Genomic DNA, 17482 nt, shown 5'->3' on the forward strand with positions numbered 1-17482 from the left:
TGCTTAATGAGAGAGTGAGACACAATGACATTGTCACCTAACTAATAAGTTTTCATATGGTTTTGGACCATGGATCTAGTATAGGTATAACTGGATCTGGAATGATAGGTGGGGGAAGTGACCGAACATGATAGTCTTATTTATCTTACATTAGGAGTAGCAGCGAAACAGCTATAAGTACACCGTAAATTTAGTATGGATTATATTGGGCAACAAATAAATTCGACCAATCAAAGTGTCGCATTGCGTATGTTTTGTCCCTCACGGAGGCACGCGTAGGTATACCACTTCTATCCTACCTTCTATGATTTGGACGCTTTTCCATAAAAAATATACTTTGGGGTAGCATAATAAAACACAAAATAAGTACAAAAATACGTGTATTTATTACACAAGTGCTTATTGTAAGTTAATTGTACCTAAAGCAACGTTAGTCAGAACCATGTTAGACACAGAACTGAGCGTTCCGAACGCTCCGAATGATTAGTAGTTAATTCAATAATGTTACAATATAATATAATGGACGGTCTCCACGCGTCAGCTACTGCTGCATATGCTGCAAAATACAGTTGGTCAGGCAAATCTTGACAGCAGAAAAAGACGGCAAATTTGAAAAATGTAGGCGCGATGGGATATCCTCTCAAAGAAAATTTGAATTTCGCGCCTTTGTCTACTGACAAGATTTACTTGACCATCTATAGCTCTACCATTTAACTGAGGCGGTTGGTAAGAATTATTACGGTGAGCTATGGACTGATTGAAGACGTGGTTGGTTATTCCCACTGGTTACCACCAAGTTGTTACCAGTTGTAACTACTGGAATTTCTTTCCCACCTTTTACCACTAGTAAGGGGTTGTGCACAAATCACGCGAGGTATTTTTGGCTACTTTTTGACCCCCCCTCCCCCTTGGTGATATTTGGTGAGGTTTTTGGCTAACCCCCCTCGCCCAAGGAACCTCACGTGTATTTTTTTTATTTTTTTTCATTCGACCTAATTTTAAGATAAATAGTGTTGTATTTAGAAAATATTGTTTATTTTTCTATTTTCGTTAAATACACTCGCTATTTTGAAGTGCAGAGTGAAGATTTATGTTTAACGAAACAGAGAAAACGTATTTACTCATGTGGTTGGTTTTTTTTTCTTAGTTTCGTTTACTGTAGAAAAATACACGTGAGGTTTCCTTATACCCCCCTCCCCAACGTGATCTATCGTGAGTTTTTCGTGACCCGCTCCCCCCATCGAACCTCGCGTGATTTGTGCACGAGCCCTAACTACTGGGAAAAATAATTCAAAGTAGTTACCACCTACTCGGTTTGATGGTAACTACTGAGAATTTTTTTCCCATTAGTTATCACTGGAAAAAGGTGGGATATTTTCCCAATTAGTTACCAGGGTTAAAATGTGGGAAAATAATTACCAGTAGTTACCACTGGTAACAACTTGGTGGTAACTAGTGGGAATCCCACTTAGGTGCATAAAGCTGATTTGTATTAGATGTAAGACCTTATAAACTAGGCGCTGTAGGCCTCGCGAGCATTATTTAAAGGCCGAGCCACACCGGCTTGCGTGTGCGTGACGTGCGCGTGTGCGTGCGCTAAAATGTTGGAGCAGCACAGGCACACGTCACGCAAGCGGTGTGCCATCTCTCATAAGGATCTGTATACTACAACGCCGCACGCGCACGTGCACGTCACGCACACGCACACACAGGCCTTAAGTAACTGAATAAATGTATCGCTTGGCATCGCTAACGCTCGATTAACTCGTTTTAGTCCCAAAATTCAGCTAACATCATCATCATCATCTACTAGAAAATCACCGCGCAGAGCGGCTACCGCGAAAACCGATATTCGCAAATTACGAGGATCTTTCTCTTTTACTCCAATGAAGGCGTAATTAGAGCGACAGAGAAAAATCCCCGCAATTTACGAACTTCGATTTTCGCGGTCATAGCCCTGCTTCTTTACTAACCGCCTGAGTTAGTTTAGTGGTACCCCTATAGTTGCACACACGTTCCTTTTAATGCAGCATGGAATGAATGATACGCGGACAGAACATGTCTAGACGCTCTGCAGGCAATATTTTGAGTTATCGCGGTTTGAAAGGATGTAGGTACACACAGTGGCGTAGCTAGGGGGGGGGGGGGGGCGGCGGGGGCGGTCCGCCCCGGGTGTCACCCGTTTAGGGGTGACACCCGACCGTGAACAGTAGTGCCACCTATAAAAAATCGTAAAATGAAAGCGATGGAGTAAATCCCGAGCTATTTAACAAAAATTACAATTACTCTTTTTAAATATATTTTACAATTTTGATTGAATTTTGGGGTGACACCCACAATTTCCGCACCGGGTGCCACCCATGCTACGCCACTGGGTACACAAATTATGTAACATAATTAAACATATTATTTTTAGAGTTCCGCACAAAACGGTTCGCGCTCTCTTATGGGATCACTTCGGTGTTGAAAATCGGTAAATGCGTTTTTCGGTTTATGCTTATGCGTTTATATTGTGTATAGCTGTTTTTAAAGTGAGAAAAAAGGAGTTATAAATTTATGATTACAGATGTACATAACAGAAGCTGTAGCTACGAGTAATAGTTCATTGATAACTATATTGAAATTAAATTCTCATTTTTCAAAAATTTTGACTAGACATGTTCTTTTCGTGTACCCTTCAAATTTAATAAAAGTATATGCAACTAGACTTAAACAACTACGGATATTCCTTTGAGAAACATCGCTGAGCAGACGATTATATTTCTATTTAAGTACACATTTGAGATGCCGTTGTCGTTTTAATATAAAATAAATAACATCTAAAAGTCAATATTTTAAAATAATCTAGATTCAACATGATTTCATCAAGGTACATAGACACAATGCGGACTAAAGCTCTGGTTTCCTAGGATAGCGGTGCCGTCATATAGCGGCCGTCCATACAAATACTACGATATCCGTATTTAGCCGTATTATTTAGAGACGGCCGCTATATGACGGCACCGCTGTCCTAGGAAAACCGATCTTCAGCAGTAGCTAAGTGGGCCAGGTGATCAAAATTATCTGTACACGTAAATTTTGTTAAGAGAAGAGAGGGAAAGAGAGAGTAGTTTTGCTAATATTTTGAACACCCAGCTCGCTTAGTTCTGCTACTGACTGTACACTCCTAGTTACTTATATACAAATACAAAACATTTAAAAATTGGTCCTTTTCATTCCGTGAACGACGTATATAAAAATATATGAATACAAAACTTAACGCTAGACAGCTGCGACTTATATATAACTATAACTTGAGAATGTATATAAGTTAAGTGCGACGCCTCACATGCCGGACTCTGCGATGCCCTCGTCGTCTGAAAAATAAAAATAAATCTGAATATGTATATTTGAAGACTTATTTAAAATAACAAAAAAAAAACATTAAAATTGAGCGCGCTTAAACTTCATCTTCGTTCTAACCGGGGCCCATTTCTCGAACGATATTAGTCTAATATTATTAGTGTGATTTTTTTTTTAAATTATGAATGGCCACAGACTAGCCGAGGCGTAGACGTGGCCTACGATGGAGCGAGCTCGCCCAGAAGGTGCCTGATTTAACCATATGATTGACAGTTCGTGGACTAATATAGGTAATATTAGTCTAATATCGTTCGAGAAATGGCTCACAGCTCATACAATAGAGAAAAAGAAATTAATATTGTCAATTTTAGCCTTGGGGTGCTATTCCCTAGACTCCATAGAGCACTAAAGTGCAGTACCTAGCTTGAGTGTGCTGCGATAGCATCGCGCACCTTTTCTACTGTATTAATTAGAAAAGGACGGGTAGTCTATATGACAAAGATATAATGAGATTGAAATAAAAGAGATAAAACAGTAAATGTGACCTATTACGAAATGCGAATGCAAAACATGTAGGTGCAGTGAGAAAATGAGAACGAATTGGATAAAATAATTAAAATAAGTGATCAGTTGTAAGGTGTTAGGATCCATTCAATAGCGATATATGCACTCGCATGCTCTGTTACGTCATAAACACTTCATAATGTCGTGTTCAAGGTATTAGTCGATCAAAGATTCAAAACATCAATGCGTATTAAATATAATTATATGGATATGTCTACTGCATATCCATCATTAATTATTGTTAAATAAATCACGTGATCCAGTCGCAAAATGCGGGTATTTTTCGTAATGTAATCAAGTTCATACGTAGACTGAATCTTAGGGGCTGTCCATAAATTACGTCATCGATTTTTGACGATTTTTGACCCCCCCCCCCCTATAATCATCCAAAAATCATGCTTCAAATGACCCCATTTCCTCCTACTTCATGCTACCGTCATCCGATGTCCAGACCCCCCCCCCCCACTAATTTGAAATGACGTAATTTATGAATAGCCCCTTACGCAGTTTGGTGGTATTCAAAATAAGAATTGGACGGTTAATAAGGGAGCGCATGCGATCATCGATAGGCAAATGGCACACAATTAACATTCAGGGGACAAGCTATTTACTGGGTCCCGCCGCCGTCTGTGAGTTGCCGACTGTGTCAGCTGGCGCCACCTACGCACGGGTTTTTTCTTCAAAACACTGTCGAGTATCTGCTTCCGGCACTATTTCATGAGGTAGCGTGCCTAAAGTCGAAGATTCATTCACTGTAAGGTATGTTGGGGTAATACCGGACGGATTTGGGACTAATTGGGAGACCTCGCGAAATATTTTTTTTCCTCGATCTCAGTACGTGTCAGCTTCTAAAAATATGGTGCAAATCGTTAAATAATAACCGAAGTTTAAGCCTGAATATTGGCAACCTTCAATATTCAACGGTTTCAGTTTTATAAGAGTGTAAAGATGAGACATATTTTTATTCGAGGGTAACGATGAATTTGTCATCCCGGGTGAACATCGGATGGCGAAAAAAAACCGGTTCTAATGCTCAGATAATAAGGTATCTAAAAGAGTATATCCGATGTTTAACCTCCTCCAACGTATATGAATTTCAGCCACGAATAACTGGAAACTTAAAAGTTCTCATCAAATTGTTAAAACTTTGTATTTTTGCATCCGATCTTGACCCATATACGAAAATTTGGTAAATCTGTGGCTCTCAAAGTGTGATATGTCAATAGAAACAATGTCCTAAGTAATACATTCATACATATATGGCTACGTACACTGCTAGAATCTTCCCCTTTTGAATTACCGTCCTCGAATAAAAATAAAGGAACGGAATAATTACGATAAAAACAGAGTTATTGCAGTCATAAAAAATCAATGTTTGACAATCACTGCTAAATTTTAAATGGGTAAAGATCGGATTGTTGCTATCCGATCTTTACCTGCAAGGGTAAAGATCGGAAATCGGTCTACGGCAGTCCTAGGTCTGTTGTGATTGGATTGATTTAAAGATAAACCTTCAAAACGAAATTTGACATCCACTAAATCACAAAAACAACCACATTTTTATCACAATACACGACAGAAATTACAGGGCGAAGATCGGATGGCCAGAAAAATGACCAAAATTACCTTGTTCTCTTTAAAGGCGCATAGCACCCATCCAACATCACTGAGCTCCGGAGGGAAACTGGTGTCCGAAGCGCAATGAAATAGCGTCTTGCACATTGTGGTCAAAATTAAGAAATAAAGCCTATTTTGGCGGAAATGAATTTCCTACGATCTTCACCCGCATCCGATATTACCCCAACATACCTTATTTGGACGGCATAGATGGCGCTGTACGGCTCCGTACATTATGCCGTAACTCTGATTGTCAAAAGTTGACGTTTGACATGTCGGTTACGACACCATATTTTTTGCACTTCCTTCAGTTCAGGCTCTACTTATATGAATAATATTTTAAAGCAAAATTATATCGCAGAAAGCTATTTTTGGGTAGGCTTGTGAATAACAAAAGGCAGGTGTAAGTTTACAATGAATTGTTAATACTCGTACTATGAAATGTGGTTCATTATTCATTCTTGTGGCTCACAGTTAAAAGAGCCAAAAGTTTTATGAATTTTTATTTACAATTTTGTTCAGTGATCGATTATTTTGAGCCTTATACAGTAATTATAGTTCGTTTTTTTCAGCATTAGAAAGAACTACAAATAAGGTAAGCGATCGTGACACGTCTTTTAATTGAAAAACGTTTTAAAAAAATCGGTAGCTATTACTTATGAAAGCAGAAGATTATAAATGATCGTATTAGATTCATAATTATTACATATTTGCCGTAACTTATTTTTAAAATGTGTTTTTCAATTAAAAGACGCATCAAGATTGTTTACCTGATTTGTAATGCTAAAAAAACGAACTATAATAAATCACTGAATGGAGCCAAGGCAAGAAGTATGAGGTAGGTACTCCTATAAGGGGTAGAGTGAGAGTGGTGGTTTACCTTCGAAGGCCTGGTTGTGGTGCATGTGATGGTTGAGGCCGAGCGGCGGCTGCAGGTCCGCGCCCTCCAGCGCCGCCACCACGCACTGGAACACAAGAACAATATTATTGCATTATACGAGATATGCTATATAAGGATGAATCAACTTTTTCTTTCATCAACTTTTTCTCTTTGTCATGGTTATGATTGTGTAAAAATACTTTCCATAATGTCAATATTCAGTACAGAGAAGCGGTCCTCCACTATCCTCAGCATCATCATATCAGCCGAAAGACGCCCACTGCTGGACATAGGCCTCCCCCAGAAGCTAGATCTTTGCCGGAGATTTTTAGCACCCCTGACTCCGTCATTGCCCTGACCGCTACCATAGCCAGAGCACCGAGAGTCGCCGGAAACTCGGGGCCGCGGTTTGGTTATACTTATCATACTGGGGGGTAAATGCCATAATCGCCACGCTTGGCAGGCGGGTTGGCGATCGCAGTATCACCGGCCGCGCGTCCGGCGGACACCGCTCGCGAAACGCCCGTACGAACTTACACACACACGTATAATACCTGGTGGATGCAGATGTACTGCTGCTCCGTCTGCACCATCCAGACGCGCTCGCGGCGCATGGCGTAGACCATGCCGAAGATGTCGAGCGTGTCGGCGCGCGCGGCCAGCTGCTGCAGCGCGCGGTCCAGCGTGATGAACGTGCCCGAGCGGCCCACGCCGGCCGAGCAGTGCACCACCACCGGCCGCGCGTCCGGCGGACATCGCTCGCGGAACGCCCGCACGAACCTGCACACACACATACGGGGCGGGTTACACTCCGACGTTATTTGCATTAGCTTGGCAGTGACAATACATAGCATATCCGAGCGTTTCTTTTATTTTTTATATATTGTGCCCCTTTTGTGTTATTTCTACTCAGAATCACGAACTCTTTCGATCCTAATGGGATAAAAAACCGGCCAAGTGCGAGCCGGGCTCGCGTTCCAAGGGTTCCGTACTTTAAGTCCGACTCACGCTTGACTGCACATTTCTAATAGGTTTTCCTGTCATCTATAGATAAAGAACTATTTTGTGTTTTTTTTTCAAATTTTTTGACCCATTAGTTTCGGGGTTAAAGAGTGGAGGGGGGGAATGGTAATTTTGTGGCTATTTTCTTAAATAACTTCTAATTTATATATTTTAATATTTAAAACGCTCATCCTATAGGACATTCTTGACGTGTTGGTATATCGTTGCCCAATTCTACCTGGCGAGCGTGGTGGGCGGGTCGGGCACGCCGAAGTCAGGCCACGTGGTGAAGTGGAAGTGCTTGACGACGCGCTGCTCGGCGCCGCGCGAGGCCAGCAGCTCAGTGATCGTCCAGTCGGGGAAGCGCGACTCGTTGAGCGCGGTCACGGCGATGTCGCCGTAGTACACCGGCCGGGTGTCGTACGGCCAGTAGCGGTCGCATTTCTCGCGGCCCTGCGGACGATACACGTCAAAGAGAATTAAAGTAAGCATTAACCTTTTGGACGCCAATGATCGATATATCCGCACCGCAGGTTCAACGCCAAACACTGATTAATCGGTCACAGACCACAGAGCAACATAGACCTACGTGCATATGCATAAAGTTCAATTTCAGTTTTGACACTTCGGTGACGTGGCGTCCGCGTGACAGCTTTTGTGTTTGACACGGCGTCGAAAAGGTTAAAGGTGTTCCTTTGAAAGTGATGGGTACGCGACACTAGTATTTTAATATTTTAAACGCGCTAGCACGAGTTGCGAGAAGTCGTCGCGCGTGCAGTGCAGCGGGCCCTGCGTAGCGGCGTTGTGACTAGTGTTTACCTTCTCCACACATCTGGTCAGCATGACGATGGCGCGCGAGCCGGACTCCCACACCATGCGCCAGAAGTCGTCGCGCGTGCAGTGCAGCGGGCCCTGCGTCACTATGAACTCGCGTGGTGGGACTAGTGTTTACCTTCTCCACACATCTGGTCAGCATGACGATGGCGCGTGAGCCGGACTCCCACACCATGCGCCAGAAGTCGTCGCGCGTGCAGTGCAGCGGGCCCTGCGTCACTATGCACTCGCGTGGTGGGACTAGTGTTTACCTTCTCCACACATCTGGTCAGCATGACGATGGCGCGCGAGCCCGACTCCCACACCATGTGCCAGAAGTCGTCGCGCGTGCAGTGCAGCGGGCCCTGCGTCACTATGAACTCGCGTGGTGGGACTAGTGTTTACCTTCTCTACACATCTGGTCAGCATGACGATGGCGCGCGAGCCGGACTCCCACACCATGCGCCAGAAGTCGTCGCGCGTGCAGTGCAGCGGGCCCTGCGTCACTATGAACTCGCGTGGTGGGACTAGTGTTTACCTTCTCTACACATCTGGTCAGCATGACGATGGCGCGCGAGCCGGACTCCCACACCATGCGCCAGAAGTCGTCGCGCGTGCAGTGCAGCGGGCCCTGCGTCACTATGAACTCGCGTGGTGGGACTAGTGTTTACCTTCTCTACACATCTGGTCAGCATGACGATGGCGCGCGAGCCGGACTCCCACACCGTGCGCCAGAAGTCGTCGCGCGTGCAGTGCAGCGGGCCCTGCGTCACTATGAACTCGCGTGGTGGGACTAGTGTTTACCTTCTCCACACATCTGGTCAGCATGACGATGGCGCGCGAGCCCGACTCCCACACCATGCGCCAGAAGTCGTCGCGCGTGCAGTGCAGCGGGCCCTGCGTCACTATGAACTCGCGTGGTGGGACTAGTGTTTACCTTCTCTACACATCTGGTCAGCATGACGATGGCGCGCGAGCCGGACTCCCACACCGTGCGCCAGAAGTCGTCGTGCGTGCAGTGCAGCGGGCCCTGCGTCACTATGCACTCGCGTGGTGGGACTAGTGTTTACCTTCTCCACACATCTGGTCAGCATGACGATGGCGCGCGAGCCGGACTCCCACACCATGCGCCAGAAGTCATCGCGCGTGCAGTGCAGCGGGCCCTGCGTCACTCTGAACTCGCGTGGTGGGACTAGTGTTTACCTTCTCCACACATCTGGTCAGCATGACGATGGCGCGCGAGCCGGACTCCCACACCGTGCGCCAGAAGTCGTCGCGCGTGCAGTGCAGCGGGCCCTGCGTCACTATGCACTCGCGTGGTTGGACTAGTGTTTACCTTCTCCACACATCTGGTCAGCATGACGATGGCGCGCGAGCCGGACTCCCACACCATGCGCCAGAAGTCATCGCGCGTGCAGTGCAGCGGGCCCTGCGTCACTATGAACTCGCGTGGTGGGACTAGTGTTTACCTTCTCCACACATCTGGTCAGCATGACGATGGCGCGCGAGCCGGACTCCCACACCATGCGCCAGAAGTCGTCGCGCGTGCAGTGCAGCGGGCCCTGCGTCACTATGAACTCGCGTGGTGGGACTAGTGTTTACTTTCTCCACACATCTGGTCAGCATGACGATGGCGCGCGAGCCGGACTCCCACACCATGCGCCAGAAGTCATCGCGCGTGCAGTGCAGCGGGCCCTGCGTCACTATGAACTCGCGTGGTGGGACTAGTGTTTACCTTCTCCACACATCTGGTCAGCATGACGATGGCGCGCGAGCCGGACTCCCACACCATGCGCCAGAAGTCATCGCGCGTGCAGTGCAGCGGGCCCTGCGTCACTATGAACTCGCGTGGTGGGACTAGTGTTTACCTTCTCCACACATCTGGTCAGCATGACGATGGCGCGCGAGCCGGACTCCCACACCATGCGCCAGAAGTCGTCGCGCGTGCAGTGCAGCGGGCCCTGCGTCACTATGAACTCGCGTGGTGGGACTAGTGTTTACTTTCTCCACACATCTGGTCAGCATGACGATGGCGCGCGAGCCGGACTCCCACACCATGCGCCAGAAGTCATCGCGCGTGCAGTGCAGCGGGCCCTGCGTCACTATGAACTCGCGTGGTGGGACTAGTGTTTACCTTCTCCACACATCTGGTCAGCATGACGATGGCGCGCGAGCCCGACTCCCACACCATGCGCCAGAAGTCGTCGCGCGTGCAGTGCAGCGGGCCCTGCGTCACTATGAACTCGCGCGGGCTTGAATGACCTGTGGAGAACATGAACTTTATATGCTTTTTTCCAGTCAACTGTAACAAAAAATGAAATGCGGACCGTAGGTGTAGGAAAAAATGGTTGAATAATAACTAAACAATTCATACATATATAATTCCTATTATCTTAGTACCTATAGAACCAACTTTCGTAATTATTTTTCTGAATGTATTTAACACCGTGCGTAATCGCAATATTGTGATTTTACGTTATTTCGATGGCAAAAACCTAACATTACACCAATAACACCGGGTGTAATATTTCCTCATATGACGTTGCCGTGCCGCTTAAATTCGCGGTACGCCAACGCCAAAGACTGATTAATCGGTCACAGACCAAAGAGCATTATATACCTGCATATGCATAAAGTTCAATTTCAGTTTAGACACTTCGGTGACGTGGCGTCCGAGTGACAGCTTTTGTGTTTGACACGGCGTCCAAATGGTTAATGACATGACAATTAAACCTGTGAAACCTGTGTCGAAATGTCGCTAAATCAAGGTAATTGAATAAAATTCGCGTTAGACCCGTCTATAATGTGAGTTAATATATGTGTTCAAAACGCGAAAGTTTAAAATATTATATGACAATTAAAATTGATATCTATCAAAAATGTAAGCATATTCTGTATAGTGAACGCACCCGGCACGTAGTTGGCGTTAATGTAGTCGGAGCCCTCCTCGTCGTCGACGGGCTGCAGCTTGTAGCGCGAGTGATCGTAGGGCAGGATGTTGGTGAACCGGTTCTTGGGCCGGTTCACCGGCAGGTCGGCCGCCGTGCACGGCTGCTCGCGCCCCACGTGCTTCAGCTCTTCAAATGTTTATGAATAAGGGGGTATATGTATAGTGTACGCACCCGGCACGTAGTTGGCATTGATGTAGTCGGAGCCCTCCTCGTCGTCGACGGGCTGCAGCTTGTAGCGCGAGTGGTCGTAGGGCAGGATGTTGGTGAACCGGTTCTTGGGCCGGTTCACCGGCAGGTCGGCCGCCGTGCACGGCTGCTCGCGCCCCACGTGCTTCAGCTCTTCAAACTCCTCGCTGAACCTGTGCGTGCAAATGTTATGTTGAGATCACGCTACGGCATAGTGATCGAAACGCTCATGAAAACCACACATAGGTAGTGTAACTTATCACTACACCTTATAAAAGAAAGTCCCCCGCCGCGTCTGTCTGTTTGTGTTTGTATATTTGTTCGCGATTAACTCAACTGAACGGATTTTCATGTGGTTTCACCTGTCAGTAGTTTCTGTACTGTCTGTGTTCAGTAGGTGTATTCTTGAGGAAGGTTTAGGTTATAAAGGGCAGGTCACTAGTATGAAATATATTTTTCTTGTAGAATCATTACCGTGTTATAGGTATACGACCAACGAAGTGAAATATGTTTGGTGACTTTGGCTTGTCTTGTATGAACCATTTTGTAGTCGGGGTGAGCTGATATGGACGCAATGGACGGATTAAGTTAAAGTCGCAGAGGGTAGTTTTCAGAAAAAAATATATGAATGTCTGACCGAACGAGTCTCGAAATCGCAAAAATATTCTTGAAATTTTCTATGGACTAAAAACTCTAAACAATTTAATTTGAAATCGTAGGTTGTTTCAAGGTTCAAATATAATCCAAATTCTAGGAAAAATATAAAGGTCCACCTAAAGTCGGAATCGGCAGACATGAGCCGGTAATGGTCGACGAAGTCAGCGACGGGCACGGGGCGGGAGGTGCGCGGCTGTGGCGCGGCCTGCGCGGGCGCGGCGCGCGGCCGGCGCCGGCGCAGCGCCGCCCACGCCGCGCCCGCCGCCGCCACGCACGCCGCGCCCGCGCACACGCCGATGATCCACGCCGTGTTGTCCACCTCTGCAACACCACCAACACACACACTTTACATTTACTACATGAACAAGTTTAGGGAAGATTACCTAGTATACCTACACGCAGACATACCTATTGTATATAAAATGCATCTCTACCTCTGCAATATCTTTTTCACATCACCTATTCGGAAAAGGGCTTTTTCTTCCCTGCTAGGACGGATCAAAGTGGCACTTTTCTTTCCTGCTAGGAGGGATCAAAGTAACACATTTCTGTTCTAGCACACAATTTTTAAAAATTTTTTGCATAGTATTTTTTTAGCTTAAATAATCTGTTTAAGCATCAGATTGTGTCAACACTAAGATTTTTATATCTTCCTCATAGTTGATGTGAAAAGCAGTACACACGGTATCAAAATTATTTCGACTTGGGCCTTAACACTTGAATCCCTCATTACGCTCAGAATTCTACTTCCATCGCTTCATTCAGGATTCAATGTACGCCCTTGACGGAAATATATCATTTTGGTCCCTTGTAACACAAACTACTATTTGTCTATAATTCTAAATGGTATAAATCGGCCGTTAAACGAGGCCCCTTACCGTAAAAATTCACCAACACTACGCCGATGCAACATTGCTGGCATCTTTTTATAGTAGTATATTTGACTGCTACAGAAAGCCTAAATATGCACATTTACACATACTAATAAATCTACACACTTCTAGTTTATCTAGTAGACACCTGGTAGACACTGTAGACAACTGAGGAAGCGAGTCGATTCTCGTGATTTTTGAACGTTTTGGAAGATAACATGCCATTACCAATGCATCCTAAAATAAAACGGACCGACACTCGAGAATCGACTCTTTGCTAACGGAAATGACATTATTTATAATATAAAATAAGACGATACTGATCAATACATATCTAAAACATACAAACAACGTGCTGTTGAAAACAATGAACTTTATGCGACTCTAACAAATGATAAGATAGAAACATACACACGTAACAGTATTATACCTCCAACTCACTTCAATTTAATAAGACAGCAGTAGGGTTTAATTAACCAACAAAATAGTTGAGTCCAAGCCACAACGATGCGCCTTAGACGACTGAATAAACATTAAGTCATTTAACAAAAGAGAAAATGTAGTGGTTTGTAACATGAACCGTAGGAGGACTTACATGGCTTCCCGAATCCCCGACGGGGAGCTGCGGCTTAGTTAATACAAGCCTCTATTTATTTTATTTAAAAGTTAGATTTAAAATTAGCTGTTACTCGTTATTTTTATAAAGAAGGAAAATAAATAGTTTATAATTATAAATTAAAGTAATATGTCAAATATATGAACCTAAGCAGTTTCTACGACCTACTGAAACAAAACAGGATTTTATGACTACATGAAATCGTTATATTTATTAGTATGAAGATATCCTACATTATGTACCTATAAGAAATCTGCATGCGGCAGGTACGGTGTATGCGATGATTACTTATACAAATTCTGATCGAGAGCTTCATAATTCATATGAAAGTTGTAAAGAATATTTGGTCGGTTCGAGTGAAATTAGCTATACCGATTCCATTATTTCAATTACATACAATGCAACTAAAATGATATAAATTGACGTCTGTTTGACACGAAATGGGAATGATACGAGACTACAAAAAGTAAAATAATAATTTCACATACCCGTCATTACGTACTCGAACTCGTCACTAGTACAATACCTAGGTTTTTATCAATAGATAAACTATTAATTAATATTATTTATCATCTTCGCTGCCGCACCGAGAGAAATTGTTTTGTTTTGAACATATTTCTTTAAGATTATTATATAGCACCGCAAAGGAAAGTTTATCCTGTGACCGCGTGTTTATTTAGCTTCAAGTGGTCACTGGTACTCAGTATAATTATCGCATTATCTAGAATAATCTAGATAACGTATCGGCTCGCGGCCGCGACTATGAATGTACTCTTGTTCAACACTCAGCACGTGTAGGTTAACTAACTGATAACTAAAGGCACAGAACAAATAATATCACACAGAATGGCTACAACCCACCCCGCCCCGAATGGATTTACCTCACCCTGCGGCGACAAAACAACTTCAGATTGACATAATTTTAGTTCGATTAGCAACGAGTTGATAGAAAATTTAAAATGCGGGTGTATTTTGCCAAGTATGTTGTTAATTTCAGTCCATATTTTCAACTGACTGCCCTGAGGAACTTACACATACGGAAATGATGTCCCTACGTACGTACGTGTGCTATGGAATAGCGTAAACCTATCAATAGCTAGCGCATTTAAAAGGGATAATATTTTATTTAATACTTTTTGAAGTCGGTTTTTGGTATTCTGAACACCATTCCTAATACTATGAAGTACATATCAGTTTGTTTTCAAATATCTGTAGTCTTAGCCAGAGTTTAAAACCTAAAATGTCGCATTTACACTGTGAGTTAGAGGGATACGACAGCTAAACACCTTAATATAAATTATCATGCAAAACAACATTAATTTCATAAATAATAATAAAGAAAACTTTCAGATTTAATTATTTATTTACTAAACATAAATATAAAGCTGGCTCAATATGAGCGCCAATTGCAAAGCTACGACTTAATCACATAAAAATATTACCTGACAATGAAAATTGAAAACCTTGTTTTCAGACGTATAATTTTATGTGCAATAAGTCCGAAAAGTAAGTGGCATCTTGGACGAATATAACAAGAAAACAGACAATGTCTATACAAAATCGCATGCCTCTAATATTCAGGGCATTCCATTAAAGTCGATTTGTAATGACCAGAGGTCAACGCACCGAACAAAATTGATGGAACTGAGGCCTACTGGGGCTCATTTAGACGGTGCGATAACTCGCATGCGAGTTTCATTACATTGCAGTTTTTGATCGGTCGGTTAAATTGGACGAAACTAACAGTCCGCGATGTAACTAAAATCGCATACGAGTTCGTGCGCCGTCTTAATCAGCCCAAGACTTAAGCCCTATTTAGACGATGCAAGAGCTCGCATGCGAGTTTTATTAAATTGCAGTTTTTGATCGGTCGGTTGAATTCGACGTAACCAACAGTCCGCAATGTAACTAAAATCGCATACGAGTTCGTGGGCCGTCTTAATCAGCCCAAGACTTGTGCCGATATTTGGCAATAACCTACATATTGGAGGAACGCGATTTTGTGTAGGCATTGTCAGTCTACTTGTGTTATTCGTTCATGGTGGCATGCTTGTGTTTAGGCGACGACATGCAGATTCTGACATGCAGTAAGTTAGGGAACACACCGAGCCGCCATGTTGGAGAGCCCGTCGACCTCCCGAAGACCTTCACCGCCGGTTAGTAGACCCGGGAAGTGTTACCGATGCCGCTACAGGTTTATATCAACTTGTTAATTCTAGCGAAGATGTTATAAATAATACTGAACTATAGCATGTACTTATGGGTATTTAGAATTTAAAAAAAACAAGGCAGGATCTATAAACAGGGCACCGTCCAATGACATAATTATAACTCAATTAGAGTATAGACATTGGTAAAATTTAGTACCACATTTTTTTATGATCAACAGAATGTCCGAGTTACGCGGTTTTTGTTTGGTAACAACATCTAAAAAACCGGCAAAGAGCTATTTTTTAACTTAATATAACTCTCATTACTAAACATTTGAAATTTATTATAAACTGAGCTTTTGGGTGCATTTTCCACAAAGTACAAAAAGGTAGAAATTTGAGTATTCAAAGTTGGTTGTTGATATTGTTGTTATGGTATCTTGTTAGTTCTTGTGCAAAGGTAAGATCACAGCTGGTGCCAATATAGTTAGCTTAGGATGAACTACAACTACAATTGTTAGCTTCAAATAAAACAAACATTAGTTTAACCACTTCACTTCGTCACTACGATGTGTGCTAAAATAATCCCACCAAGAAGTATTTATTATTTCGAGAAGGCCCAAACTCTTACAATAGGCTAGTTTCTCAGAGTTCAAAATGAACATACACCGAATAAACAAGATCACACAATATGTTTTTTAGGCTTTCAATTATTTTAAACCAGCAAAAACTCATGTATGTAAAGGAGGTGGATTAATTTTATTGTAACGGGATTTGTTGCTTTTTCATACTAACTTGACTAAAGTTAGACCAAAAAAGTCTACAGCAATTCTGATAGCTCACGCAGTGCAAGTGTTAAGCGTCATAATTTTAGAGAAATTTGATGTTTAAAATAACACTTGCACTGCGTGGGCTATCAATTTCGCTGCTTACTTTTCTTGATCTAACTCTAGCTGAATTGACTCGTTATGAAACTAGCCTATTAAGTATATTATATGCAAGTATATTACCATCACCTTGTATTATACGTAATACTTAACCCAGATGGTCGGTGAGATGGTTAAGCGGTGGTTTTTAGTAGAAGGTATTTTTGAACTAAATCTTGTTTAAATATATGAGTACAATTTTTACACAGCCTAACCTAACCACTCGCCTGGGTTAAGAGCGAGATCTATAAACTGTGGGTATTTTATAGTTCTAGCTTCGTTTCGTGTACTCTTCCATCGAATTGTGGTGGGACAGATGTGAGTTGCAAAAAGCTTCCAAAAATTTGGATGAGTTTTCATAAAAATCTTGAGATTTTTCCAAGTGGAAAATATCGCAATTTTGGAACCTTTTCTCAGTTTCCGTGCCAATCGAATATTGATCACGTCTCACGTCACTTTTCATTACATCTGTGATCCTGATACATTTTTAGTTTTTGAAATTAGAGCAATTAATAACTGGAATCGCCTTTAAGAGCATACCACTCTGACGAACGACGACGAAAAGTTGCACAATTGTGCAAATTTTTGTATGGACTGACATGGCTATTTGTACGATACGTATCAATCATGTAGAAACAGCAATAAATTTGACGTCCTCTCCCCGGCAAAAATCGGCAGACTTATTCCGTACAGCACGATGGCCTTGACGTCTCCAGTTACTAAATGCTCCAAGTCGTCGACATACGATTGCCATCTGGGCTACGGCACAGAATAAATAATAGTACTAGGTACAGAAGACTCACTCTCTAACAAAACGCGTCAGTTACGATCATGACAGATATGGCCGCTAGGTGGCGACAGCGCAACGCGCGGCTTATGGCTTGCCCCAAAATTGGGGTGGAACGG

The 17482-nt window shown here is 43.3% G+C and overlaps 1 protein-coding gene across 1 annotated transcript in view; it reads right to left on the reverse strand.

The window, feature by feature from the left end:
• Positions 1–363: 363 nt before the first annotated feature.
• The window catches only part of LOC134666908 (tyrosine-protein phosphatase 10D-like), a 91201-nt gene continuing 74082 nt past the window's right edge, over positions 364–17482 (reverse strand). The window contains 7 exon segments of the mRNA XM_063524213.1: positions 364–3356; positions 6404–6488; positions 6958–7183; positions 7644–7858; positions 10353–10480; positions 11341–11528; positions 12129–12333. Coding sequence (XP_063380283.1) covers positions 3325–3356; positions 6404–6488; positions 6958–7183; positions 7644–7858; positions 10353–10480; positions 11341–11528; positions 12129–12333 — 1079 coding nt within the window. The 3' untranslated portion in view covers positions 364–3324.

Source organism: Cydia fagiglandana, chromosome 8 (assembly GCF_963556715.1).
Source record: "Cydia fagiglandana chromosome 8, ilCydFagi1.1, whole genome shotgun sequence".
Lineage (NCBI taxonomy): Eukaryota > Metazoa > Arthropoda > Insecta > Lepidoptera > Tortricidae > Cydia > Cydia fagiglandana.